General features: G+C 38.7%; 1 protein-coding gene across 3 annotated transcripts in view; it reads left to right on the top strand.

The window, feature by feature from the left end:
* Positions 1-27,557, top strand: part of LOC124795253 (transforming acidic coiled-coil-containing protein 1) — a 214,961-nt gene that overhangs the window by 86,808 nt on the left and 100,596 nt on the right. For 2 of the 3 annotated variants that reach the window (XM_047259195.1, XM_047259197.1), the window contains 2 exons: positions 7,569-7,726; positions 15,312-15,451. In XM_047259195.1, coding sequence (XP_047115151.1) covers positions 7,569-7,726; positions 15,312-15,451 — 298 coding nt within the window. Of the gene's footprint in view, positions 1-6,242; positions 6,345-7,568; positions 7,727-15,311; positions 15,452-27,557 lie in introns of those variants that run through there. The other variant, XM_047259196.1, reaches the window with a different exon arrangement.

Genomic DNA, 27,557 nt, shown 5'->3' with positions numbered 1-27,557 from the left:
GTTCAAAGAATGTAGTAGCTTATCGCATCCCAGATCGTAAGACATGAGGAGTCAGTGTGTCTTGCACGAGATAGCGCACATCACGGCTATGTCGTAAGCGCAAACAACCATCATTTGGGTACAGGCAGAATCTGCTTTCATCGCTGAAGACCACGGCACACCATTCCGTTTTCCAAATGACCCTCTGACGGCATCAGTCGAGCCGTGCACACAATGCTGGGCTGCTTGTTGCCTCGGATGCTAAGGAATCCAGTTAATTTTGGCCCGCTGCATACGATTCTGTCATTGCACACGAAAACGGTTGTGGGTGGCAGGTTACTTTCGGGGCCTGAAGATCGCACCATGTGATGTCGAAGCCGGTAGCTTGTGTAAAAAGAATAAACGACGTTAGATTCAAATACGGCCGCTGGTTTTGTTGTTATTACAGTACTACGTGTCCGGCTGCAGTCCCACTTTCCTCGAAGGATTACCAGCGTTCCTGAACACGTGTCCCATAAATGTTTTGTTGTCAAAGTGCACGTTTTAATGTTTAAGAGTCCATGTTCACGTATCTTGCCCTTGAAGTTAATACTGTGCACCATAGTTTTTTTCCGTACTGGGACGAATGTTGTGTTCCTTAAGTACACTAATAACTACGTTACAGATAACTTACGTTTGTTGTCTTTCTATATAACGAGAATTGTACGGCTCACGTTTTATTGAAGATACGGCACCCACTATTTAATCTTCCCTCCATCTGAGTTTCAGCTGACGTATTGCACACGTATTCGAAAAAAGAAGACTTTAAACAACACAGCAAACACTGCCAGGAAACCACAGTCAGCTGCAGGCATATTCCTTGCATCTGTGAAGAGTTGACCGAGAAGAATCGCGTGCTACTGTAAAAAAACTTGCGCTCGAGCGCGGCCAGGAGTAGGCCTAAATACCTTCGCAGACCTCGTTTTGGAGACCACCTGGTGTAGGGTGGCAAGCCCCCGAATTTTAACCCCGGTGTTTGATTAATATTTTTAATTTTGTCAATAAGTTCATTTTTATTCCTTTGTTTAATTACTTCAATAATTACATTACGTTTTATGTAATTTCCTTCCTGGACCTTCAGATGACATTGAAACTATAAAACTACTTGAGAAAGTGACTTGAGTGAGGATATTACTCCTGAGGCACCTGCATGTAACAGTAATGCACTCAGTGCTGGAACATCAACTTTAACGAGAGGAAATCTAAGTAAGCCTTATATTTGTGTACTTCTCTGTTTACTCCGGCGTGGTTTTTGTAAAGACTTTTGAGTGATACTGTTTGTTTGCAGGATATGTAATCGACAGCCTGCTGAGAACAACTTTGAAGAACTGACAGATGGTAAACTGATATGTCCTTCACAGTTTTTCTTAGAGCACTTCGCTAATTTTTTTGGCAAAACAGTTCAGGCCAAATTAATTTATATCATTGCCAGAGAACACTAAACTTTTTGGCACAAATAGTAATGAAATTTTGTCCCTTATTGGCATTGAGATATTGATGGGCACGTCGAAATTGCCCCAGGAAAGATAGCTGGAATATGCAACTTGATGTTCCACATTTGTCATCAACAATGACGAGAGACAGACATTACGAATTGAGGAATAACGTCCATTTTCTGAACATTTGGAGGTCATGACGCAAGTGACTAAACTCTGGAAGGTTAGACTTGTAATTGATGCTTTTAGAAGCAAATACGACAGTGTATCCAGGTCTCGACACCTATCAGTGGACGAGCAGATGATATTCAATGTGTAATACGCGGACATATGTCCCTTCTAAGCCCCCCAATCCACTTGGCCTGAAAATTTTTATTTTGGCGCCTTCAGGTGGGCTTGTCCTTGATTCCGCCATTTACAATGCAAAAGAAACTATTCCTGAAAACAATAAAAAATAACATGGCATAGGAGTTGGTACACTCACACTTCTGTCTGATACTGCTCCCAAGGATTATAAACATGTAATTTATAGTGACAGATTTTTAGCAGTTCCAAATCTGTTCAGTTTTTATCAGAAAGGAATATATTTCGGACAGGAACTGTGATGACAAAAATGATAAAAGAAGTCGATTCGAAATTGAAGAGAGATCAGGATCTACAATAGGCGCAATGAGATAAGTACTCAAGGGATGACGAGAAAATTTGTGCCCTAAAATGGAAGGACAATAAATCCGGTATTTTGTTATGTTCATGCTTAGAAAATGAAGCAGAGGGTACACGCAAACGTGGGCCCATTTCAAAAACAATAAAGGTTAGTGTCACACAGCAAGCTATTGTCAAAGTCTCTAAGCAATATGAATGGCATTGACCTTTGTGGTAGATTAATGGCATGCTACAGGTCCAATATCAGTGGACTGTCAGACCGTTCAATCATTTCACTGATTTAGCAATAAATACCTCATAAATTATGCATAAAAGATGTTCTCTAAATAAGGAATCCCAAAACAAAAATGAATGCCTCTTATAAATTAATTTGGGCAATTACGCTAAATGCTTGAAAAGTTTTAGACATGCATATACTGCCCAAAGAATTTTTGAGTGTGGAACAGGTAGTTTTGATGGACCAAACGACAAAACGAAGAGGAACAGTGCCAAAGCCAACTAGAGAAAGCAAATATGATAGGGTTGACCACTTTACCGAATAAACTGAGAGTAGTTTTGCCTCAATATGTCAGTTACTAGAATGCAAGTAACATACTGAAATAATGTGGAAAAAAGTGCGAAATGTGTCTCCAAAAGCAATTGTTTTGCCAAAATCCACAAAAATGAGACGACGAGTTTTTTCCTATGTTAAGACGCAATATACACATAGGTGTTCTTCAGTTATTCAAATACTGTATAATATAAAATTTTAAAAATTGTATTTTCGTGTTACTTCGAAATCAGTTGCACAATAAAAGCAATGAAACATTTTTCCCACTTTTAGTTTACTTTCGGGACCGAAGGGGGTAAACGACTTTTTTTTTTTTAAATGTGGTGTGCTGGCGTGCGCTTACGGTTCCTTTTATAAAAGGAAATCTATCGAGGGAGGCTAGCTCACTGTGCGATCACCATCTTATCAAAATTGTCACTACTTCAATATAAAGCTTTTTGTTTACATTTAGCGCTATAACTGTAATTTTAATATTATACATATTTGCCATGTTTTTACACATTTATTTATTTTTAACATACTTGTGATGCTCCTGAAAATGTGTTGAAAAATACCAAGACATTGTATTAAAGAGTAAATATTGTAGGATTAATTTACGTCTTCTATTGATATATATTTACAAGTGCTAGAAGATGAGGGAGTGTGCTGCCAATCAATCAGGCAAAATTACAGACACCAGTACTTGTATGTTAGAAGTACTGATCCTGGTTGTTGAGACACTTGTCCCACTGTGACACAAGGCGGCAGTGTCGTAAAATTCTCGGGGCTGCGATGTTAACTAGTTCCGCACGTACAGCAGGGCATCGTCGTCTGAGGTGAATCGTTTGCCCTCATGCTGACGTTCTTCTTTGACCAAGATGGCCCCCTTCAGATTCATTTGGTGCAGCACGGGACATCTGTGAATGCCCAGTGTTAAACGCAAACATTGACCACCCTTTGCCAAGCGGGTCAAATCAGAGCGAGTAGGCAGTCTCTCGCCCATGGTGTGTCGTTCTGCTCCATGACAATGCAAAGCCTTATACGGCCAACACAGTCGCGGCACTCCTGCTGAAATTCAAATGGAGTTTCTCGGCCACCCTCCATACAGTCGGGACCTCTCTCCCTGTGATTCGGCCATTTCTGGTTCCCTTGAAAAGGCTCTGAGGAGCAAACGATTCACCCGGGCGATGACGTCCAGCTGTACGTGTGAAACTGGTTAACGTCACAGCCCGGAAATTTTATGAGACAGCCATTCACCACCTTTTGTCACAATGGGACAAGTGTCTCAACAGCGAAGGTCAATACTTCTAACATACGAGTACTGGTTTCTGTAATTATGCCTCCGCTTCGATTCTTTTTGAACGCCCGTTATGTGTACGTTATGAAGAATGTTCATCTGCAGATTTATGAATATCAGTATGACCTATTTCCATGTTTCATAGATATTTCCGAACCATTGCGCTTATTGGAAGCATTACGACGACATTATTGCTAGTAGCGATGAAGAGTGATTATGTGCAGTTAATATTGTAAGTTTCAAAAAGGATATACGAAGTTAGAAATACTAAAGAATTTTCGCACAGAAAATATTTCAAACTGTGCCCAGATATTTTGCAGAAGAAATGTTTTGACCATTTGTGTGTGTGTGTGTGTGTGTGTGTGTGTGTGTGTGTGTGTGTTTATTGGCAGTGTTAATCATTTATTCGGCTCAGAATTTTTTCACATAATTTTTATTCTGTAATATAGTAACAATTCCACATAGAATGCACAAAATAAATGCAGTAAATTAAAATATCGTAAACTAGTCTATTACAAATGGAAAAATTAATAACAGAATTGATGAAAAATAATGGATGGGCATAATTCGCTGGTTTGGTCTGTGCCATAGCTCCCATTCGGTGGTGTTCGAGGCCCATAGATACCCAGTGAAGACGCCATAATTTGTTAAAACAGATTCCGCCATACGGCCAAGTGATGTCAAAGTCCAGTAAATAGGGATGGCTGTCCCTTCTTTTCTCATACAATAACTAGCGGCATTTTAACTGTGACATTTGTCGCTGACAGGTGAATTGTCTCTAAAATTCCTCTCTTCATAGGTCGAACCCAAGTTCATTCTTGATATTCAGTGCAAATTCCTAAGATGGGTATGAAATTCATTTACCGTACCTAATCCACAGTACCTTTGATCGGGATCAGGGTGTGCCGTTGATGTTAATAACCTTCAAAATTTGCACAGCTGACAGAGTTACGCCATTTGGTTGCAAAACCCTGTTTTGTTCTTCACTCCATAAGGTTTTAGTGCGGCTCTAGCTTTTTGACAGAGATTTTAGACATTACAGTAAGGGCAGCACAAAATGTTGGCAGTTTGAACGCTGTACCGAACCGATTACTACGGAAAAACAGCTCGCCGTATGCTACCCAGGTCGACATTTGAAGTGATGCAAATATTCTACCTTGGGGACGAGCGCAGTAAGAACGTGAGAAAATACCAAAGAAAATGTTACTAATCTTACGTGCACTGATAATGTTACCAATAAAAATATTGCATAGCAAAAATTAATATAGCAAGATGGACGATGAGGTTTTGTCTCTTGAAAAAGTGATTTCGGTTTAGAAAGGGCGATGTTTTGGAAGCAAAACACTCCAGCGGAAGCACAAAGGATTAGTCGCGGACCGCGGTGAATAGACACTAGTATGTCAAAGCGCAGAAAAATTGCAGACAAAAATTCTACGATACTGTTTGTTTTGAAGTGAAAGTATTGGATGTAGAAAATAGTTTAAAAAATTAAGTCTTTCGTCATGTATTCTGTTATTGTCTTTAGGAAACAAAGCATCAATAGAGTTAAATATCCCTACAGCGAGACTGATTGCGAAAAATAGAAGAAATGGACTTGGGCATACCCTCCAATCGTAGGTATTCAAAGTTGTTTTAGCACCGTGCGTTTTATTTGTAGAAAAATACGTTAACGCGTAGTGCTTCTTTACAATACTACGAGAAATAAGTGTTTCTCTTTTTGTTTCAATGAACTTGAATTCGTGTTCCGTTCGGACTTGCCTCATGTTTATCTTTACATTCACCTATCGTCGCTTGTGAGCCCAACTAATTTTTGTAAGTTTTTAGTTTGAAGCTTTTCCTTATTAACGACTGCGGTGTGATTTAAGGCGTTAATTTCTTTCTCATTTGCTTCATAAAAAGGACTCTTGTATTATGCTCACAGCATATTACTTGCCATTTATCCTTTCCATCTATGGATGTCGAAAATATCCAAGAACATTGCTGTTAATGCATTGATAAAATAACTGCCCGCGAGACAGAAATCTGTCCATTCTGTGAAAAGAATTGGGGCAACTTAGTTGTGCATTGTTGAATAACCCCCCCCCCCCTTTTTTTAGGTGGACGGATGCGTAATAAGTTTTCTTTTGAAAATCTTCGTATTGTTTAGCATCTGTTTGACTGTCACAAATGGTGCCATCTCAGATGTTTGAATCGTAGTTATACAGTTTTAATACTGACGAATTTCAGCTTTTTCAGACCTCATTTACGTCATTCATAGTAGCGCGCTTTGGCCCACGCAGTTCGTGATGATCGCGTTATATTTGGAGCGCTGCGCCACTTCGTCTTACAGACTAGCCAAATTTTGCGAACATCGCAGAGGATGGATTTCATTACTAAATTATTGCAGCGGAAATCACCGAAGGTAAAAAAAAAAAAAGTATGCGCCTCGTGATATTTCTGTTCATCATGATAAAGTTGTCAGTTACTCTTAACACTTTGTCGTGTGTTGTCGAAAGTGATAAACGTTGCGTATTCAAGTTCCATTCCGTAGATAGACGTAAATAAGTGAGATTAATATTTAAGTACGTTATCCCGCGTAATAGCATACAATCGAATGACTGACCTGGGTAAATTATTACAAAGAAATACTAAAGAAATTATGAATAGTTATTCACAACGTCACAGCGTGGGTAATGGAAGGGCATTGTCATAATTTGGCTCAGTGCAGTTATCCAGAATTAGTGTAGCATATTTGTAGTAATTACAATGCAAATGTCAACCTGTGTAGGTGCTAAACGCTCAACAAGAATTCTCTTCCATTTCTACTACTGTTAGAAACAACATTGTCATTATTCATTTGCGACATACAAATGCTTTGCTGTCAGCAGTATCCTAATTAAGTACAATACAGTAACGTGAAAATGATTTGCAGGAAGCAGGATAGCAATGAAATATTTCAGTTAGCTATCTTGTGTTGTGTCTGCTGAACACCTAATAATACAAAATTCATCTATGCTCTGGTAAAGTTTTGACCACCACTCGTTTTTAGACCATCCACTGTTGTAGTAATTGGTGTTCCTAATGGATTGTCCACTATGCTAGTTATGTGTTTATATGTTAATAAAGCTTCTACCTGTGTGATAAAAGGACTGCTAGTTAATATATTGCTGGGTTTAATTAGTAGTGCTTTTCAGTTAATAATGAGAAAAATCTTTTAGCTTAAAGTCTTTAACAGAATTTTTTTCTACATGAAATTTAGTGTAGAGGATGGCTAGGAGAATGACAGACTAAATTTGTGACCTGGTAAATTTAAGTGAAAAACGTTCATATAACATTGTATTGTCTGTTAGTGGAGTGCTCCAGTTTTGTTGTTTAATTAATAAAAACAATTAAGAATCATATTTTGAAGATTCTTGCTTGGTATGGTATGTGTGAAAATCTGTTAGATAATGATTTGTTTTTATCCAGATATATCAATGACATCAGTAACAAACTATTAAATTTATGTCTAAGTTTTTTATGTGGGTCAATTACTGTTCTCCCTGCACACTCCTCTCCCTTGTGATTGTGGTGGTATGTTTACAGTATTTATTACCATGGTGCTATATAACCACATTAATACCTTGCTTTCTTTAATCTATTGTAGCAGGGTGGATGTGGCAACAACAATTCAGTTGCATCAACTCCTGTGACCTGTTTAGATCAACAACTGCCTGTGACAACTGAAACTTCAGAGTGTGAATTACCAGTTCAATTCACCAGAGAATTTGTGGAAGAACTGATTGAAAACGTTCAGTGTGTTGGGTAATTAAATTTGGTGTTTGATTTTCAATTTATCTGTTACGTGCTCAATACTTATTTTGTGGTATCAAGTTGGGTGGAGTGCGCGGGAGCGTGCTTGTGCATGCCCCCGCCAGCGCGCGCGCGCACACACACACACACACACACACACACACACACACACACACACACACACACACACACACACACACACACACACACTAGAGAGGGAGGGGGGGGGGGGCAGGGAAATGTTCCATGTAGCAGAACTAAAAGTTTCAAACAGGAAAGTAGGAAATTCAGGAAGGCTTATGTGCTAGTCACTGATTCAACATAACACTATCCTGTTACATATACCCTTGATGGTCATAAAGTATATAAGTAAATTCCTCAAGTATGTCTTTAAATTGTCAAAAACATTTTTCACTCTACAGGAAATTTCCATAATTAATTTTTTTCAGTAGTGTGTTGATTACTGGCATTTGGTATCTGTAGTCACTGAGTAACTTCCAGCAGCTGCAGTATTCTCTTAATGTTCAGTTGTTATTAATTTAACAGTTCCTAGAGAATTTTTGTTGTATTATAACATACAGAGAGAACAACATACCAGTGTAAAAATAAATTATAACTTTGTGATGTGTAGAGATTTATATCAAAACTAGTTGCTGAATAAAAGTTTGCCTAATTAAAAAGTGGTTCAAACACAACAAAGAAAATCTTCACCAGACATAGTTTTTAGGATAAAATAGTTTTTTAAATCCCTGTGTGGGGTTCAACTGAATTGTGATACTGAAAGATCTGCAAATTATCTAGTCTATAGCTGCTGTAATGTTTTAGTTGGTATGAATCTGTTTTTTTTTTTTGCAACAAATTTCTTAAGGTTTAATAATAGGTGGGCATATTCAACTTCTTCGCATTTTTTCATCCATTGGTCCAAAAGTCGTACACGATTTTCATGTTTTTTTTTTTACCTTTTTTCAAGAAAATCTGGAATCCCTTATACTCCCAAGAAAACTTAGTGTTTCGTTTACAGCTGTGGAAACTGACATTATCATTTTTGTGCATGATGACCAGGTCCCACCAAGTATTTTGATTACTGTATCACTAGTGGTGTAGTGTGATGTGGTGGACCCACTTACCTGCAGCAACAAATCAACACACACATTCAGTTTGATTCTCCTTTTTTTCCCCAAAATATCCAAACTTTGGTGGGAATCAGTTTACTTTCCTTTTGATCACCATTCAGTGAATCTTGAACAGAGTATGTGCGAAGTTCATTTTTCATTTGAAATGTAGTATTGTATTCATTCTTCTGATGTGCCTATGTCTTCAGCTATGTTGGAGAACTTTAATTGGTAATATTGGACAGATCTGATTTATTCAGATGTGGTTGCTGTTGTGGAATGTGCAGATGAAATGAATGTGACCCGTTTTCAATTTGGCTGCCAATTTCTTAATTGTTGAAAATGCTTTTTACAAACCTTAAAGTATGCTGGACAGACTTACATTAGCAATATACTGTCCAAAACAAAGAAGTTTATCATAGCTCCATGTTGTCCATCACCTGTTGGAATGAAACCTGCACATAATGACTATCTTAATGGTAGGTCAGTGAAACAACTCCACTAATGTTCACTAGTGACTTAAACTAGTGAGTGTGTACCTGCACACACAAACATGTCCCCTTTATAGTAAGTAGTGATCTATCTTAGCCACACAATCACTGTATGATACTCAGAATTTTCTGTAGGAGCCAAAACATTATGACCACCTGCTTAATAGCATGTTAGCCCACCTTTGGAATGCGATACAGTAGTGATTCTGCATAGCATGGATTAAGGAAGCCCTTCATAGATTTTTCGAGCTGTGTGGTGCCAGATTTCTTCACACAGGTCACACAGTTTCCATGAATAACGGCTGGTGGTATGTGGTTGCAAGGCTGGCATCTGATAGCATCACTGATATGTTCCACTGGATTCAGATAAAATGAATTTGTTAGTATAGGCAGCAATGTCCACTCATTATCATGCTGCTGAAAATGCTGTAGTACATTTCTGGCTGCCTTATGACACAATAATTCATTTTGCTGGAAAACACCATTGCTGTCCGGAAAGACAACAAGCATGAAGGGATGTTAATGACCTGAAATAATTTTGATGTAGTCAACAGCTGTTATGGTTGCCTTCAATTACTACCTCAGATCCAATGGAAGCCAAAGTGAAAATCCCTCACAGGATAATACTACCCTCATTGGCTTGCACAGTTGACATTTCAAGGAGCCTGGATGATGGACACACCTGGACACAACCATTGACATATGGTAACAAAACAGAGTTCATCCAACCAGATGACACTTTTTCATTGATCCAATGTCAACGATCCCACGGCCACTGTAGTCATAATTGATAACTTGTTGGATTAATGTGGGAGCACATAGAGGTTGTCTGCTGTGGAGCCCCATTGTTCAACAATGTATATTGTATGATGTACTCCGAAATACTTGTGCTTTCACCAGTATTCTACTCAGTCACTAGATCTGCCACATATTTCTGCCTATCCTGTTTTACTCATCTGGCAAGCAGTGGACATCCAATGAGTCATCTACTAGTGGTTTTACCATCCGTCAACACAACAGTAGCACGCAAACAGCCAACCAGCTTCTCCATTTCTGAGATTTTCTATCCCAAGTACTGCACCATAAAAGTCTGCACTTTGTTACAGTTGCTTCTGTCAATGGATTTTCCTCACTTGTAGCCTGTACCATTGATAAACGGATTCCCCATTAGTCTCTGCTCCACTTACATACTTCCCCTACTGTACTGCACCTCCACAACAGCATCAGGTGGCATTCAGTCTTGTGGCAGGGAGTTATCATAATGTTTTGGCTCATCAAAGGATATTGGATGTAGTTCTGTTGGTAATTTCTGCTACTCATTGCATAGAAAGGTGTGGCCATTGCATCCTTCCAACAACGTGGCATGTTTTTTAGTTCATGCTGTCTGCTGTACATTTTGAGTAAGTGAAGGGCAAACTCAGCTGTAAATTCTGCGTAGGAACTGGGAGAGTTGCTTCAGACTTTCTTCAATTTCTTTTTATTTCAGCTGATTCACAATGCCAGTGAAAGCAATATTAATATCCACTCATCTTTCCACTAAAACATAACCACCACTCGCAGATTAGGCCTTCAGCCTGTTCCTACTGGCCAGCAGCTGCCTAAAAGCTGTCTAAGCAGGGACACGTTACCAGCATGTTGCCAATCCCTCCAGCCATTATTGCCAGTAGATGAATTATAGTGATGCTCCTGCTTCTTTATTCACTGGACCTATGAGGCTAAGTGGACCTCTTTCCAGACCTCTACCTCTGAAAAATTCTGATTGGGTACCATGAAATAAACCTAGGTTCTCTGCACTGAAGGCAATGATGCTAACCATGGTTACGGAGGTGGTCCTCACCTTACCATTAAGGCAAGAATTGAATCTGGGGAATTAAATCTGGAGCTTCCTTGATGAAGGAACATTTGAAAGCAGAGTTCAGCATTTCTGCTTTGGCGTTGCTATCATCACTTTGAGTCTCTGTGTCATCTATGAGCATCTGGACACTACCTTTGATGCCACTAACTGCTTCGATTATTTCTTTGTCAAGATGACACCTAGTTTTTCTTTTTCCTTTTTTTTCTTTTAATGTAATCAGTGAAACAACTGAATGCGGAACCTGCAATGGAGTGGATTTATTGTGACAACTGGAACTTTTTACCAAGCCGGGAATTCAGATCTGCTTTATCACAGGCCAGGGTACCTGGCACAACTCTACTTCCCACTCAAGTTATTAACGTCACTGACTTTTCCAAACCCTACAATCATATTTTATCCTGCATTATATGTGGTAATAGTACTACTGGCAGAATGGATTTGGTGAAGGGCTTCAGTTTACCCTGATATAGGGATATACAGTGTGTTATGTACAAGATGACAGCACCATCTCTGTCAGTGGACACGAACAAGTGTATCTTATGGCCAGGTCCTGATTGCTGCATGTCATTCTGGCCCATTTGTTGGTCATTGTGGCAGGTGAAGTATCGATTTTAACTAAGAATGAACTGAATGACATTGGGAAGAAGACTGAGACTGATGTCAGTAACATCTGCTTGCAAAATAATGGTACTGCATCGACTGACTAATTGACATACTTTCTGCCCAATGTCAATACTGCAGTTGCCTATTACAGCCTGTGCATGATGGAGAGGTTGATCCTGAAATACAGGGCTATTACAAATGATTGAAGCGATTCCATAATTTCACTGTAGCTCCATTCATTGATGTATGGTCATGACACGCTACAGATACGTAGAAAAACTCATAAAGTTTTGTTCGGCTGAAGCCGCACTTCAGGTTTCTGCCACCAGAGCGCTCGAGAGGGCAGTGAGACAAAATGGCGACAGGAGCCGAGAAAGCGTATACCGTGCTTGAAATGCACTCACATCAGTCAGTCATAACAGTGCAACGACACTTCAGGATGAAGTTCAACAAAGATCCTCCAACTACTAACTCCATTCGGCGATGGTATGCGCAGTTTAAAGCTTCTGGATGCCTCTTTAAGGGGAAATCAACGGGTCAGCCTGCAGTGAGCGAAAAAACGGTTGAATGCATGCGGGCAAGTTCCACGCATAGCCCGCGGAAGTCGACGAATGAAGCAAGCAGGGAGCTAAACGTACCACAGCCGACGGTTTGGAAAATCTTACGGAAAAGGCTAAAGCAGAAGCCTTACCGTTTACAATTGCTACAAGCCCTGACACCCGATGACAAAGTCAAACGCTTTGAATTTTCGGCGCGGTTGCAACAGCTCATGGAAGAGGATGCGTTCAGTGCGAAACTTGTTTTCAGTGATGAAGCAACATTTTTTCTTAATGGTGAAGTGAACAGACACAATGTGCGAATCTGGGCGGTAGAGAATCCTCACACATTCGTGCAGCAAATTCGCAATTCACCAAAAGTTAACGTGTTTTGTGCAATCTCACGGTTTAAAGTTTACGGCCCCTTTTTCTTCTGCGAAAAAAACGTTACAGGACACGTGTATCTGGACATGCTGAAAAATTGGCTCATGCCACAACTAGAGACCGACAGCGCCGACTTCATCTTTCAACAGGATGGTGCTCCACCGCACTACCATCATGATGTTCGGCATTTCTTGGAGATTGGAAAACCGATGGATCGGTCGTAGTGGAGATCATGATCAGCAATTCATGTCATGGCCTCCACGCTCTCCCGACATAACCTCATGCGATTTCTTTCTGTGGTGTTATGTGAAAGACTCAGTGTTTAAACCTCCTCTACCAAGAAACGTGCCAGAACTGCGAGCTCGCATCAACGATGCTTTCGAACTCATTGATGGGGACATGCTGCGCCGAGTGTGGGAGGAACTTGATTATCGGCTTGATGTCTGCCGAATCACTAAAGGGGCACATATCGAACATTTGTGAATGCCTAAAAAAACTTTTTGAGTTTTTGTATGTGTGTGCAAAGCATTGTGAAAATATCTCAAATAATAAAGTTATTGTAGAGCTGTGAAATCGCTTCAATCATTTGTAATAACCCCGTACATCAGGAGACTCTGCATGATGTGAAAACTGCAGTATGGTGTGCAATGAATGTAACACAGACTGATCTGTTTTCGGAGTGTTAACAAAAGGAGCTATAATTACTTCCTGCAGGGCTCTCTCTCTCTCTCTCTCTCTCTCTCTCTCTCTCTCTCTCTCTCTCTCTCTCTCTCTCTCTCTCTCACACACACACACACACACACACACACACGGCGTGCACGCACACGATTGATTTGTTGAATATATGGTGGTAATATAATTATTTTGTAATGATCTATATTGATTTTAATTATTCCACTTACAGGGAGAGGTCCCCAGTGGTGGATAGACGTTTGAAACCGTATATATGTGGTAATGTAGGTTAATCTCAAAGATATTTCACCGTGCAACCATTCACCCTGGTAGGCTCTCATTTGCGAATAATCAATGGAAAAAAATTGGAATTTTGTGTGATGCTCTAAAGCTTTCAATAAATTTCATTTTACGAAGTACTTCCATAGCCTAATGGTTATCGTACTAACCTCGTATGTAAGAGGTTGTGGGTTTGAATTTCTATGGGTGTTCGAAATTTTTTACATTTAAATCGTTGTCGAAATGACTTTGATCATTATTTTTTTATTTAGTTAATTGCTGTAAATGTATTTTTTTATTTATATTCCTAAGTGATATTTTAATTATTGTATTACATTTTTCAATTGCTCTCATATTTAATTCCAGTAATTCATTTTACAGTTGGAATCTTTGTGCATTTAAGTTAATTATCTCTCTTAATATGTCATAATATTTAAAATTTGGAACTACTGATCGATCAGTTAAAAAACTAAAAATGAAATAATCTATTTATATGTGCGGTGGTGTCAAAAATATAATTTTTAATTAAAATATTTACATTTTCTTGGATGGTAGTCATCATACAAACATTCAAATTCTTGTTGGATGATGAACAAAATAATGCATGTGATTTAAACCGGAGAAGGTAGTATAAGTAAAGTGAAATCCAAGCAATATTAGGAATAGAAATAGTGACCGTAGTAAAATGGATAGAAATAACGGATGATGAAAGTAAATCAATCTTAATACATGGCAATCATTAAAACCACATCCACAGATATTCCAGGTGGGAAAAGAATGATAAGAATTAAAAACGACAGCAATTGAATAAGTTTAACAGTGGTTAAAATGATGTGAGAAGTCAGTAGAAATAAAAAATACATTTAAGTCAATAAATGGAATAAAAATAATGCTTAAAGTCATTTTGATGAAGTTTAAAAATAGAAAGGGTTCAAAGCACCTAACAACATTCAAACATACAACCTTTTGCATGAGGCTAGTACTATAACCATTACACTATCCAAGTACTTCATAAAATGTGGCTTATTTAAAGCTGTAAGAGCATCACCCAAAATTCCAATTTTTTTTTTGTCAGCTACTTGTAACCAAGGGCCCACCTGAGTAGTTGCAGGGTGTAATACCTTGAATCTTAACATACATCGCCATATATAAGGTTTCAAAAAGTTAATCACATTGTATGGGGACCTCTCCTAGCTGATTAATATGAGACACAGGTAAATAAATGTTTTGTTTCTCTAGTTTTCTGAGGGTTTTGGTACACTATCAGACACAAGGTCCATTTATCGGTTGTAGGCATTATTCAGAGAGCACAGATTATATTCATAGATGTTATACAGAGAGTTGTTATGTTATACAAATGTGTGTTTATGTTGTGTGTATTATTTATTATGTCAGAAGCAAAAATAATGAGCAATACTGATTTATACTTTAAATAACTGGAAACTAAACTTGTCTTTAGGTGGAAGTGTACTGTGCTTTGTACTTTCCTAAGTAGTGTATTGAATGTAAAACAAGGTTACCAAATTCCCTCCTTAGCCCTTCTGCTATCAGTCATAGAATTCCAATGTTTTGCTATGATTATCTTTTGTGTTCTAAATGTAATTTCATAAGCTATTACTTCAATTTATTCTCAATGGTCAGTGATGATATTTGGCTTGATATCAGTGACAAAACAGCAAGTGATGTACCTCATCACACTACAGAAGCAGCATCTCATTTAAAATTCGAGACTCAAGAATCTTTACCTGGTTCGCTGCCAGACCTCCTGTTACCTGAAGCAGCATTCAAGAAACACTCAGACACAGGTAAATAAATGTTTTGTTTCTCTAGTTTTCTGAAGGTTTTTGTACACCATCAGACACAAATGTGTTTGTTACAATTCGAAATCAAATACTCAGGTAACCAATGACATTGTGGTGGAGTTCACACAACTGCCTTAGGTTCAATTACAGATCATTCTCAAGTCTGCCACTCTCAGAGTTCGGCGTCTCAAAGCAGCAATCCTATTTCAAAGCGAATGCTACTTGGAATGTTATTGAACTTTACCATACTCCAGTGAAAATTCCATGAAGCCATAATGGCAAGATCTGCAACATATGTGGGTTGTTAATAGTTTAATGCGTGTCTGAACCTTTTAAAACATAATTGTGCCCAAATATCTTTATTTTTTGTAAATATTTCAATATCAGTTTTTCATTTATTATAATGAAATGACCGTTCGTATGATACACGTTTATCTGAAACTTTCATATGAAGGGAGAGCTCACAGATTAGCTGCATGTGCAACAGTGAATCATTTTATGCAAAGACAAATCTTATACACCAGGAAAATCCAAAATACAAAGAATCCTGTTAATCAGCTTTCGTAGATTTCTTGGGAAACAACCCAGCAATGTAAAGAATGGTTAGAAACAGTCTGAAAATCTTGTACATGTGTTACTGGATAGCTTGTGCTGAAAAGCAGTTGAAAAGAAAAAAAATTCGATATCTCGCACCATTTACGAGTTAATTAGTATGGATATTAGCCATCGGGGTGGTGAACGTGCAAATGCAAGTGGCCCAGTGTTGCTTGTTCACATTTTGTAGACATTAGCACATGATACCACCCCACCTTTGTCTCATGTTTGAGTCTTATTACTGTCCCATGTCCAATTTTTGCATTGCTCTCTTGGTTGGTTTTAGGAAACCAAACAAAGAACACATTTGGTGACACTGGCCACTTGAATTTGCATGTGCAACAGCCTGATTAGCTAATTTCAATGCTAATTAACTTGAAAACGCCACAGCATATAAATTTATTTTTTTTATTATTCCCCCCTCCCCAGCAATTATTTCTCAGTGCAGTCTACACTACAACACCCTTACAAACTTTCTGACTGCCTTGTGTAGGTAAGCTGCATTACAACTTCAGGAATGGAAATCAAAATTGTAAGTTAGATGTGCAAGATTATCATCATTAACATATAAACGATTTTGCACTTTTTTGAAAATGTAAGAGTTGCATTAAATAGCTTCTGTTTTTCTACTTTCTGCTTGACATTTTTGTTCCCCTCCAGAGTGTAATGTAGTTGGTGTTGCTGTGGGAGTCCAACATAGACTCAAGGGACTTAATGCCTTGCAGCCTATAGGAGTCCACAGTGGATTCACTTTGTTTCTGCATATTTCACTTAATAATGGTTTAACAGCCTAATATTTGCAGCAGCTCAACATCTTGAATTATAGAAAGAGGCCAGTGCACCTCAGAACTGTGATTGGCCCCTTGAATTGTGGGTGCAGTGTGACACAGTGTGGATTGTGGGTCTTTGCAATTTATCAAGGTCACAAAAAATTCTTAAGACTTTATTTACAATTTATTAAGCACTCTATTTTGATCACTCATTCAGATAACATTCTGTACAAAAATTAAATGAAATTTGCTAGGGAAAATAATTCCATCTCTGTTTTCCTGTTCTGCCTGCATCTTACAGGTGGTGAAATATTACCTGCCATAGTAGCCTTTTTACCAATATGTGTTAGTTGTTCAAAAATGTTTTCTAACTGGATAATGGATGGTTTCAAATTCGTTGTAAACACGTATTCTGTTGATATTATACTTGCCATTCGGTGTTACTGTAACTACTGTTTGGTGCCTTTTGCCCCACGTCATCTGATCTGCTTAATCAATAAAGTGTTTGCATTTGTTATTCTCTGTAGCACTCGTTTTTTTTTTTATTGCACCATTGCTTTATTGTGGCAACCATTTCACCTCCGTGTTTTCCAGAATTAACACATCCCTCCAATCATGCTATTTTTGGACTACTTCTCCAGTGTTCTTTTCTTGACTCTCTCCTCTTGCTAACTTTTGGCACCTTTTTTCGTTTAAATTTAATACTGTGCAGAAATTGCACAACCTTTTTTGTCTAGGACACCACATTTTTGTAAATATCCCCCGTAACATTCAGTAAAGGAGAAGATTATCATTATTTGCATTTTCAGTATTATTAAATTGCAAGTGCTTCAAGATGGTTAGGAATCTGTTCTGTGACATTACTTTTTCTATTTCATTACTGCAAACTTACTTCCTTGACCTGCGTGATTGTAAGATGGCAAATTGACAGAAAGCCATCCAAATTACAATCTTTCTGCTTCTTGAATAGAATTTTTTTCCCATTAGTGAAGATGGGAATTAGGATTGGTATTTTCTTGGATATAATCTTCAGGCTTTCCCGGTGCACAGTGTTTTGGCAACGTGACTCATTATCTTTGTCAGAGGCTACTGGAATTGCTTGTCAAGTGGAAAGGGCCTTCCCCCTCCTTGGTCAGTTCTAAGCATTGTGTATGCTGTCTGCCCTTCTTCATACGGTGCATCACACCGAGTACTGGCATTCATCCTTTGGACCTGTGTGCTTGCGTACCATTTTCAATGTGATGCAGTATCAGGTGTTCCCTCTGTGGTCTACTTCCGCTAGAAGCGTACTTGAGCTGCATCCATCCACACCGGATGTGCTGCAACACCCAGTGCAGAAATGCACTGTGCGGGGCAGTGCAGAATGGCGCTGAGCAGTGCAGAGCTGTGCAGATTGGAACAGTGTGTTTGTTTGGTGCGCAGAAATTTTCTGGTGTGCGCACATGCACTTCAGTAACAATGCGAAAAAATAAACGCTATGAAACAGCCACATACAAACCATTTCTTTTGATATACTAACACTGCGCGAAACGTGTTCATTGTTGCACAAAGCAGCATGGTTTGGCATCCACATTGGATGCGCCATGCTGCACTGAATCTCTTGTAATGGTTTTGCACAGCCAGCATGAACATGGTTTTAGGTGTTGTGTCTTAGATCTGGTGGGCCAGGCTGAGTGCTGGTGCTCCATATTTGGTCAGCTGTTACTGTCCATGCGCTGGCCTTTCGTCTTCGGTCCGATGCGATTTGAAGCGTATCTTTATCTCTATTGACTCTTTAAAACACTGTCCCAGTATCAGGACAGGGTGTATACGACTCGGGAGATCTGGGAAAAACCCAGGAATTTTTTCATCCGGGAGAAAACCAGGAAGAACCCGGGATTTTTTTACAATTCCGAAAATTTTTCGTTATTTTCGTTTTAAGTTAATTTTTTGTAATTTTGACTGGTAAGAACTGATACTCTAACAATGGATATTACTGTATCCCGCTACTGCAGAATAATACTGCAGCATTAAAACATGAACAAGAGAAAAAAACGAAAATAAAACTTAAATTGCAAAGGAAATGCGCCATATAAAATAACACAGTGCACATACAAGCATCTGTCAACAGCAAAATGTGACAAATGCTTTAGGAATATTATGCAATGCTTCATAACAACAAATTGCCTTTGATGAGCGTGACGTCACAACGGGTTACACTGAGATTCATTTAAGCAGTTACGAGTTGGCTCATGCACATGCGTAGTTGAGTCGCATACGTGTAATAACTTTTTCTGCTTCTGGCTACTGAAGTGTGGCTGTTGGCTATGTAAGCAGCAGTAGCAGCAACCAGCCACATGAGGTACCTGGAAAATGTTTACTGGCGCGCCCAAGCTGCCAGGTTCACGCATGTATCTGAACCGGGCGGCAAAATTTTGGAGGGGGGGGGGGGACATGTTTCACAAAGCATCTAGCATCCAGCGCACGTCGGGAAATCGATTATTCAACCCTGATGGTTTTTGGACGTTTTTGAACACAGTCTAAGTTGATTTCTGAATGAATTATAAGTTGATTTTTGGATGCGTGCATAGTGTACGTGATGTCTCTCCCAGGGGAATCCTCGTCGCATCTAGAAATTAACTTTCCAGCAGACAAAACGCACAATTCCTACAATATTAGAAAGGACCTTTTTGTTTTATCCCGCACATGATGACAAATAGACGAAATCAGATCGAGAAACCACACGAGTCTTGGGTACTATTTGTATTAATAGCTTTTTCAGTATTAGATGATGACATTTCGACTTTTCGTGTAGCCAAACGTTTGACAAACTTTGATGAGGTAATAGTTCTATCGCAGAAAGGAAAGCCCGCCGTGTGAAGCTGTAGCAAGATAGAGAAAAATCGCTAGGACCTAAGGTTGAAGAAATGTGTACTGTCTGGCTTGTCTCTTGTCTTTACTGGTTTTAGGTACCCTATATTTAGTTTTATGTCACACAGAAGAGCAAGTTATTAGCTAATATGCAATAGAGTGTCCAGATTTTCTGAAGAGTTCTTGTTTCTCGGTTACAATTAATCCCACTCAGTATTAATTACAATTTTTGTATTTTTTTCTTTTTAAAATGGGCACGATATCAGACCGGCCGACTGGGAGCAGGAGAGGCACTACAGGACATTTTAATTACCACTGTCCTGAAATAGTTCGATGGCATCCATTATAAAATATACACGTTTGAGTTGCACAGAGCGAAACACAGTGACGTGCGGTATGAGAATGTTGTTTAATGAGGTGTGGCACTGCACTTCAGCGCACTTAAGACCAAATAACATGTCGTACATTTCCTCGAAGAAATATGTTTTGTGTATCAGACTCTTCAGAAAGATGTGCGCTACAAAATGAACTTATTTTTGAAAAGTCATTAAAAGTTTTTTCCGGACGTCATGATGCGCAGCGCAGTCTGAGTTTTAGTGTTTACGTTTAGTAATTTTTCTGTTTCCTCTTCGTTTACTGCTCTCACGTCAAATGAAAACAAGACGGATTTCTGTGGCTGGGAACTATCAAGTGAATTAAAATACATTCACATAATTACGGAAGGCTAAAAATGTCACTAGTTTCAGATTTTATTTTAATTCCACCTTTCTGACATTCAAGCATTAATTGCCTTGCAGAACAATAGTTATTTTTGTTGGTTTTCCAAAGAAATTTGGCTTTTATAAAGCTTTCCTGCTGATTGGCTTTTATTAAGCTTTCCTGCTGATGCAGTAAATTTTTTTGAAACAAAGTGTTTAATTCCACACTATTGGCAAGTTTCAACTGTTCGCTGCATTTCAAGTGCACGTTTTCATTTTCTAGCACGTATGGCATTATGCCATAATAAGGAACCAAATATGAGATAGTACAGTATTGGTACTCCAAGAAAACTTAAGTCCCGAAAATCACACCGAAAAGCGTAATATCAGATAGAGGCCTACGTCATTGGGAATCAGGACGTACGAATGTGCGCTTGAAGGCGAACTATGCATTTTAGAATGGTTCACGAAATTCCGATGCTCTTGGAGTATCCTCTGATGTCTTGTTTCTTTAATGACATAATGTAAGAAAGATCTTTTAATGTTTTACATGTACGAACATACGGGCTTCCTATGTTACCGTAGCTGCGCAAGCGCGGTAACGCCTCTTATCTGGCGCTCTGTGGCAACTGCTGAAATGAATCTTAACAGGTCGTGGGAAAATATTGCGAATTGTGGTTCGAAAAGCGTTATTTTCAAAGTAAATTTCCTTTTACGCAAGATGAACTATGTGTGAGAATGTACGATGCATTTCTTAAACCACAGAGCGTTTGCTCTCATTTAAAAATCAACTCTCTGATGACCAGCCATTTAGAAGAGTTTCGAGCCCAGAAGATGTGAGATCTATGTCGGTATTAAAAATTTTACTGGCGTATTTGTGTGATATATCTTAAAGTGTAAGATACGGTATACAGATCAACATTATATGTGAAAGCTTTGCGTTTCTTGTAGCAACACTATGTATATTAACTTAAACCATTAACTTTTCCTGTTGGTGGAATTAGAATTTATGCTTTCGTAATACGAAAGTATGCAGTGTACATGTTGCTGCACATCAAAGATCTTTCCAAAACGCATTTTTTCCCCCTGAGTTTCGTTTCCTAAAGTGCCGAGAAATTCTACGCTGCTGTATAAAACCATATCCATTCAAAGGATTGATAAGTTTTACTGTTCCAACGGGATGTATACTGCTACTTAACACGGAAAAAGTGTATTTTCACCTGGGAGAAAATGTATTTGTAACCGGGAGATCCGGGAAAAACCCGGGAATTTTTTTTCCTTGTTCGCGTATACACCCTGCAGGAGGTCTAGTGCATGGCAATGACTGAAATAGTTGCCTGTTTTAGTGGGGTATACCTCCTATGTTCTTTGCACCTGCTTTCCACTTTCCTACTCATGTGACAAATTTACAGAGTGTGATCTTGGCAAGGTATATTATAAATTCCTGGTTTTTGTAGTCCCGTGTCATCCTTCACATTTCCCAGTTGTCCTCTTATTTTGATTGATGTTAACATTCCTGAAATTCCTGCTGATTTTGGCTGAAACAGATCATATATAGGGAGGGTACATCATAGTCATTGCTTCATCTTCCTCTGTGTATAAATCATGTAGACTCACTTGTACTGATTGCAGAGAAATTTGATGATACTCTGTTGCTCTATGGGAGTCAATATTATGATCAGACTGAAGGTATAACTATAGGCAGCCCTGTTTCCAGTGGTTGCCAGTATATTTATGGAGAGATTTGAAAATCATCATTTTGCTTCAGCTTCCTTGTTTTTAGTCTTGGTGGTAGGCTTTTTCTGTTCTCCATGATAGTTCCAACAGCTGGTGTCCAATGTTCTTACAACATGTTCAGTACAGACACACTTGTAAATTGACTCCTTGGGTAAAATAGCCATGCACAAAAATAGATTTAAGCGAATGAAAAAGCTGCACCAGTACAGGATATGACTGCCATACACATGACCAATACACGCATGCCCATATGGCGTACAGGCATAATGCTGGTTATGTTAATGCAAAACACAAAAATGTATTTACTTGCCAATGGAATAGTATGTTAATTAAGATGGAGTTGAAATTAGACCATCAGACTTTGACTGCGTAATATGGTATCTAACTTTATGGCATTTGTGTTTGTGGAAGTGAAAAGAAATTTAAAGTGGTACACAGTCATGGATTTGAATGTGAAACATACTTGGTAACTCCGTTATTATCTTCAAGAGTTGTCTGGCCATTAAATTTATGGTGTCCAGAGCTGAAGTCTACGTAAACCAGAAGATTGGAACAGATTTGACACATTCGTGTGGTGCAAATCATATACTTCTTTTTCCTAAGCGATGTTTGGACAATTGAGGACCAATATTGACCAAATAATTTCAAATTCTAAGGAAAGGTATTCAGTGAAATGCATGCATTCTCTTCTTGTATAGACCAGGGGTTCCCAGACACTTTGGCACTGTGCACCACTTGACAGTTTAATATATATGTTAGAAATATGACACATACAAGTAATAAGGTTTCATAGAAGTACTATTTTACTGTCATTCATGTTCACCTTACCCTACTTGTTTGTAGCAAATAATATGAAATTATGGGTCACTGCTGACACAAATATTTACTGACTGAGAGAGGAACTACATTAAAAATATTTTTGTAATTTGTACATTACTAATAATATAAACCAGTTGTCCAAAAGAGTAATAAACTGAACATGGAATAGCGTAAATTGAAGTCCAAACAATAAAAAAATTCAGAATCAAATAAAAAATCAGACTTCAAAATCAGTAATTAGTCAGTTTTCAAATTTAGATTCTGATGAAAAAACAAGTGCATGTTTCAGCTGGAATCACATTGCTGTTTATCTTAAATCAGAGCATCAAAGTCTGGCTCGATGAGCTTAATTTAACTCCCAAGTTTTCTCCAAAACAAATTCTGTTTCTGTACAGCAACTCAGAAAACCCACTTTCACACATGTAAGCAGTAAAAAATGGCACGAAAAATCAGATGCTTGTTTGAAAAAAGAGGGTTTTCTTTTTGAAAGCATCCTCCAGCACACTACCACTAGTCATTGTGGTGTTTCTTTCGTCCAGTATTTTTCCAGAAAATGAATTTTTTATCCAGTCATATTTTGCATAATAAATGACTTTCAAAACCTTTTTGAAGTATGTTTAAATGTATAATAATGTCTCGAACTAAATCTTCAATGCCAGGTAGTTTGCTGTCTTCCAAAAAATGATGTAGGAGAAGAGAGAGTGAAAAAGTTGTTATTCAGTACTTGTGCATTGAAGAGAGTCAGCTTTCTTTTTGAAAGACTGTATTTTGTTATCTGCTAAGGAAGTTGTGCCTCATTGTTGTAAGCCGTATTCCAAAACTGAAACCTGTCAAAGATAGCAGCTAAATAGACTACTCAAGATAACCACTGATCATCAGCAAAAAAGCATGTCATTCATTGTGACTGAGAAACGTAAAAACCTTGGACCCCAGTTCAAATATTCAGTTTAAAATCTTGCTGTGAGGCATCCATCTTACTTCAGTATGAAGAAGCAAACTTCTAAATTTATCTGCCATAGCTTCATACAATAATATGAATAGCTGTGGGTTTAGAGCCCTTGCCTTAATGAAGTTTATGACCTTTACTGTGTCTGTCAAAACAATACGAAGAGTTTTGCGCTTATGCTTGGAAGCCAATGCTTTTCGGTGGTTGTCCTATACAGTGTTTGCATAAACAAACAGATGCAGCTGTCTTCACTTTTGCTGCCAGCCCTGTTAAGTGATCATATGTTGCTATGGGCCTGTCTGTACAAACACAAATGCATTTTTGCACAGGAATACATGCTTGTAACAAGTGAATGTCAACCACATCGAAAATGTTTCCTGCAGTAGCATTCGACTCGAGCAGTTTCCAAAATAAAAACGCTTCTCCTATATCTTCATGACTGTCAGAAGTACAAAAACAAGTAGCTGCACCATGTTTGTGACATCCATAATCTGGTCTGTTTGAAGAGCAAAATAACTGCTCTCCTGCAGTTGTAATAATGACATTTCTTCAATATCAGAAGACATGTCTTTAATTCTTGTTTTTACCATGTTGTTGGATAGCGTAACATTGTGTATTTCTTTGGGCACTTTTTCACCAAAAACTGCTTGGACCATGTCTAGCCACGGGCAGTAAGGAAGATTCCTCAATTGTGTGAGGTTTTTCTTCTTCTGCAATTCTAAAACTAACAAGGTATGAGGCTTTTGCAGGGTGTATATGCCCCCGGATTGATTTGATTTGGACAGGGAAGCTAAAACAGCTTAGGTCTAACCCGCCACTGCCCACACCGAAAATGAGTTTATTGTGCCGTATCACTATCTGTATATCTAGTAAAGCCAACCAGCGCCCTAAAAGGGGAGCCGGAGGTGGTCAAATCCAAAAAATTACTCTTCTTTTCTCTCTTTTTTTTCCCCCCCCCTACCAAAAATTAATTGGTACATTCCTCTTTAATGTAAACTTTCAATTATTGTTCTACTCGCCCTAGAAGTGGTTATTACCATTTCCCCCCCCCCCCACGCCTGCAGAGGAAATGGGCGGCCGCTGAATGCATGTAACACCCTCTCGTGACTTCCTGGCGAACTGCTTGGGATTTTCTCGGCCTGTTACGCATACAGCGCCTTGTGTTACGCATACAGCGAGTGTGCAAGGATTGGTTACATTGTTTTCTGTGACAAATGAAGTGCTAAGAGTGCGGAACATCGTCTCTTTGCTGTTTACCGTTTCGAATTAGTTCAGTGTTGCGCCTGTTGTTGGTAGTATTATACTTCTTGTGTAAAGCATTGTTCTGGTTGCAATGCCACGTTTTAGTAACCGTGCATATAAGAAGAGGAAGAACGTAGGGAAAAGAAAATTAACACTAATACCAAGTTGCTATACTACAATTACTGAAACAGTGCGTTCTTCTGCTAAGCAACACATGGCCGGCCATAGCCCTGTGACATCTTCTAGCAAGAAGCTGACTGGTAGAAGTGACATATTTCATGAATATGTTAGTGACAGTGATGATATTAACGAAGTACTGAGTATTGGATTATCATCTTCTGTGCTGAAAGAAAGTGTTCTGTGCAAAATGTGTTCAAGTGTATGAGTGGGACTAGAGATAACAAAGCACTTTGGTTTAGCTTGTGAGATGAAGATAATCTGTGCATGTTACAAGTATCAAGTGACTTTCTACAATTCACAAGCCAGTCTCTTTGGTGGACTTGTGTATGGTCTTCGATCCATTGGAAAAGGGTCTGCTGCTGGTAAACTGTTTTGTGGTATTATGAACTTGCCATCGCCTCCAAGCACATTTGGGTACTACTGTGAACTGGTAGGATCCTCTGTTGAAGATGTGGCTTTGAAAACCATGAAGGAAGCAGTGGAGGAATCTGTAGAAATGAACGGTGGTTCTAGGGATTTGGTAGTGGCATTAGATGGTTCCTGGCAAAAGAGGGGTCATAAATCCCTGAATGGGGTTGTAACTGCTACTTGTGGTGATAGTGCAAAAGTGATAGATGTTGTAATATTATCAAAACATTGTAGGTGCAAAAATAAAATCGAAGGAGATGACAGTGGAACCTGTGAGGCAAATTTTAGTGGATCAAGTGGAGCAATGGAAGTGGATGGAGTGAAACAAATTTTTGAACGTTCAGTTCCCAGATACAACATTAGGTACAAATACTACCTTGGGGATGGTGACTCCAAAGGTTTCAAGACTAAAGAGGAACTGAAACCATATGGAAATGAATTTGTAGTTGAAAAGTTGGAATGCATTGGGCACGTGCAAAAGCGTATGGGTGCACGGCTTCAAAGGCTCAAACTAACTTTGGGTTCAAGTAAGCTCAGTGATGGAAAGACAATAGGAGGGAGAGGCAGGCTTACTGATGAGGTGATTGAACGTCTACAGAGATACCATGGGTATGCTATAAGGCAAAATACTAGTAATGTTAGTGACATGCGAAAAGCAGTGTGGGCATTGTTCCTTCATACTGCCTCTTCCAATGAATACCCTCAACACAGCCTGTGCCCAAAAGATTCCTGGTGCAAATATAATGCAAAAAAGTACTATGATCACAAACATGGTTTGCCAGCAGCTGTGATAAATGCAATAAAACCAATTTTTCATGACTTAGCACAGCCAGAATTGTTACACAAATGTCTACACGGAAAGACGCAGAATCCTAATGAGAGCGTAAACAATTTGATTTGGAAAGTGATTCCTAAAAGGGTGTTTGTAAGCATGAAAACACTGCACTTTGGCATTTATGATGCAATAGCAACCTACAACCAAGGGAACAGTGTGAAGTTCTGAAGGCATTAGGATTTACAGCTGGGGTGAACACTGTACGAGCACTAAGAAATATTGACAGAGAAAGGATAAGAGGAGCAGAAAGAAGAGAAAGGCATATGAAGTATGATGGAACAACAGGCCAGAAAAGAAGACAGAAGAGGAAGCTTTTGGAGGATGAAGAAGAAGACCCTGATAATCCATCCTATAGTGCAGGAATGTATTGAGAAACTTTGATAGCCATTTCCCGTAAATTAGAATTTTTTGAATATAAGGAACATTTTCTCAAAATCCTCTGAAGCTAGAGAGATGAAATTTTTATACAGCACTCCTAGTGGTCAAACTGACGTTGTAACACAGCCATTTGGCAATATGTTCAGTAGTTTCATTTCAGTTTAATTATAAAGCAATTATTTGTAAAAAAAATTTGGGTCATTAATAAAAAAAAAAATTGGAAGGAAACTAGAAAAGATACTCCAAAATCCCCCTGTCATAACTGCAATACTAAACCACTCTATATGTAAAAAAAAAAAAAAAAAAAATCAATTTTTCTATTTGGTAGTTTATTCATAAATGTTCCTCAAACTTAGTGATTTTAACATGGCCAGCATAGGCACCTCCGGCTCCCCTTAAATAGTGCAAGGAGTCCCTTTACTAGTTTTTTTTGTTAGACACAATTTCTTCAGATCCAGTTGTCCCGAAGATTCTGTATCTTTTACTCTCCACTGCCATGCATTCGAAGATTAGGTGTGATGTAGTTTCTTCACCCTCATCACATAGGGTTCTCTTCCATTATACCCATTGTGTGTAGGTGTTTTTTGAAATTCCCAGGGCCGGTCACCAGTCGTGATGAGTTTGATCTCTTTCCTGTTCAATACCAGGATTA

The sequence above is a fragment of the Schistocerca piceifrons genome, chromosome 4, assembly GCF_021461385.2.
Source record: "Schistocerca piceifrons isolate TAMUIC-IGC-003096 chromosome 4, iqSchPice1.1, whole genome shotgun sequence".
NCBI lineage: Eukaryota > Metazoa > Arthropoda > Insecta > Orthoptera > Acrididae > Schistocerca > Schistocerca piceifrons.
This window is presented reverse-complemented; position numbering and strand designations above follow the sequence as displayed.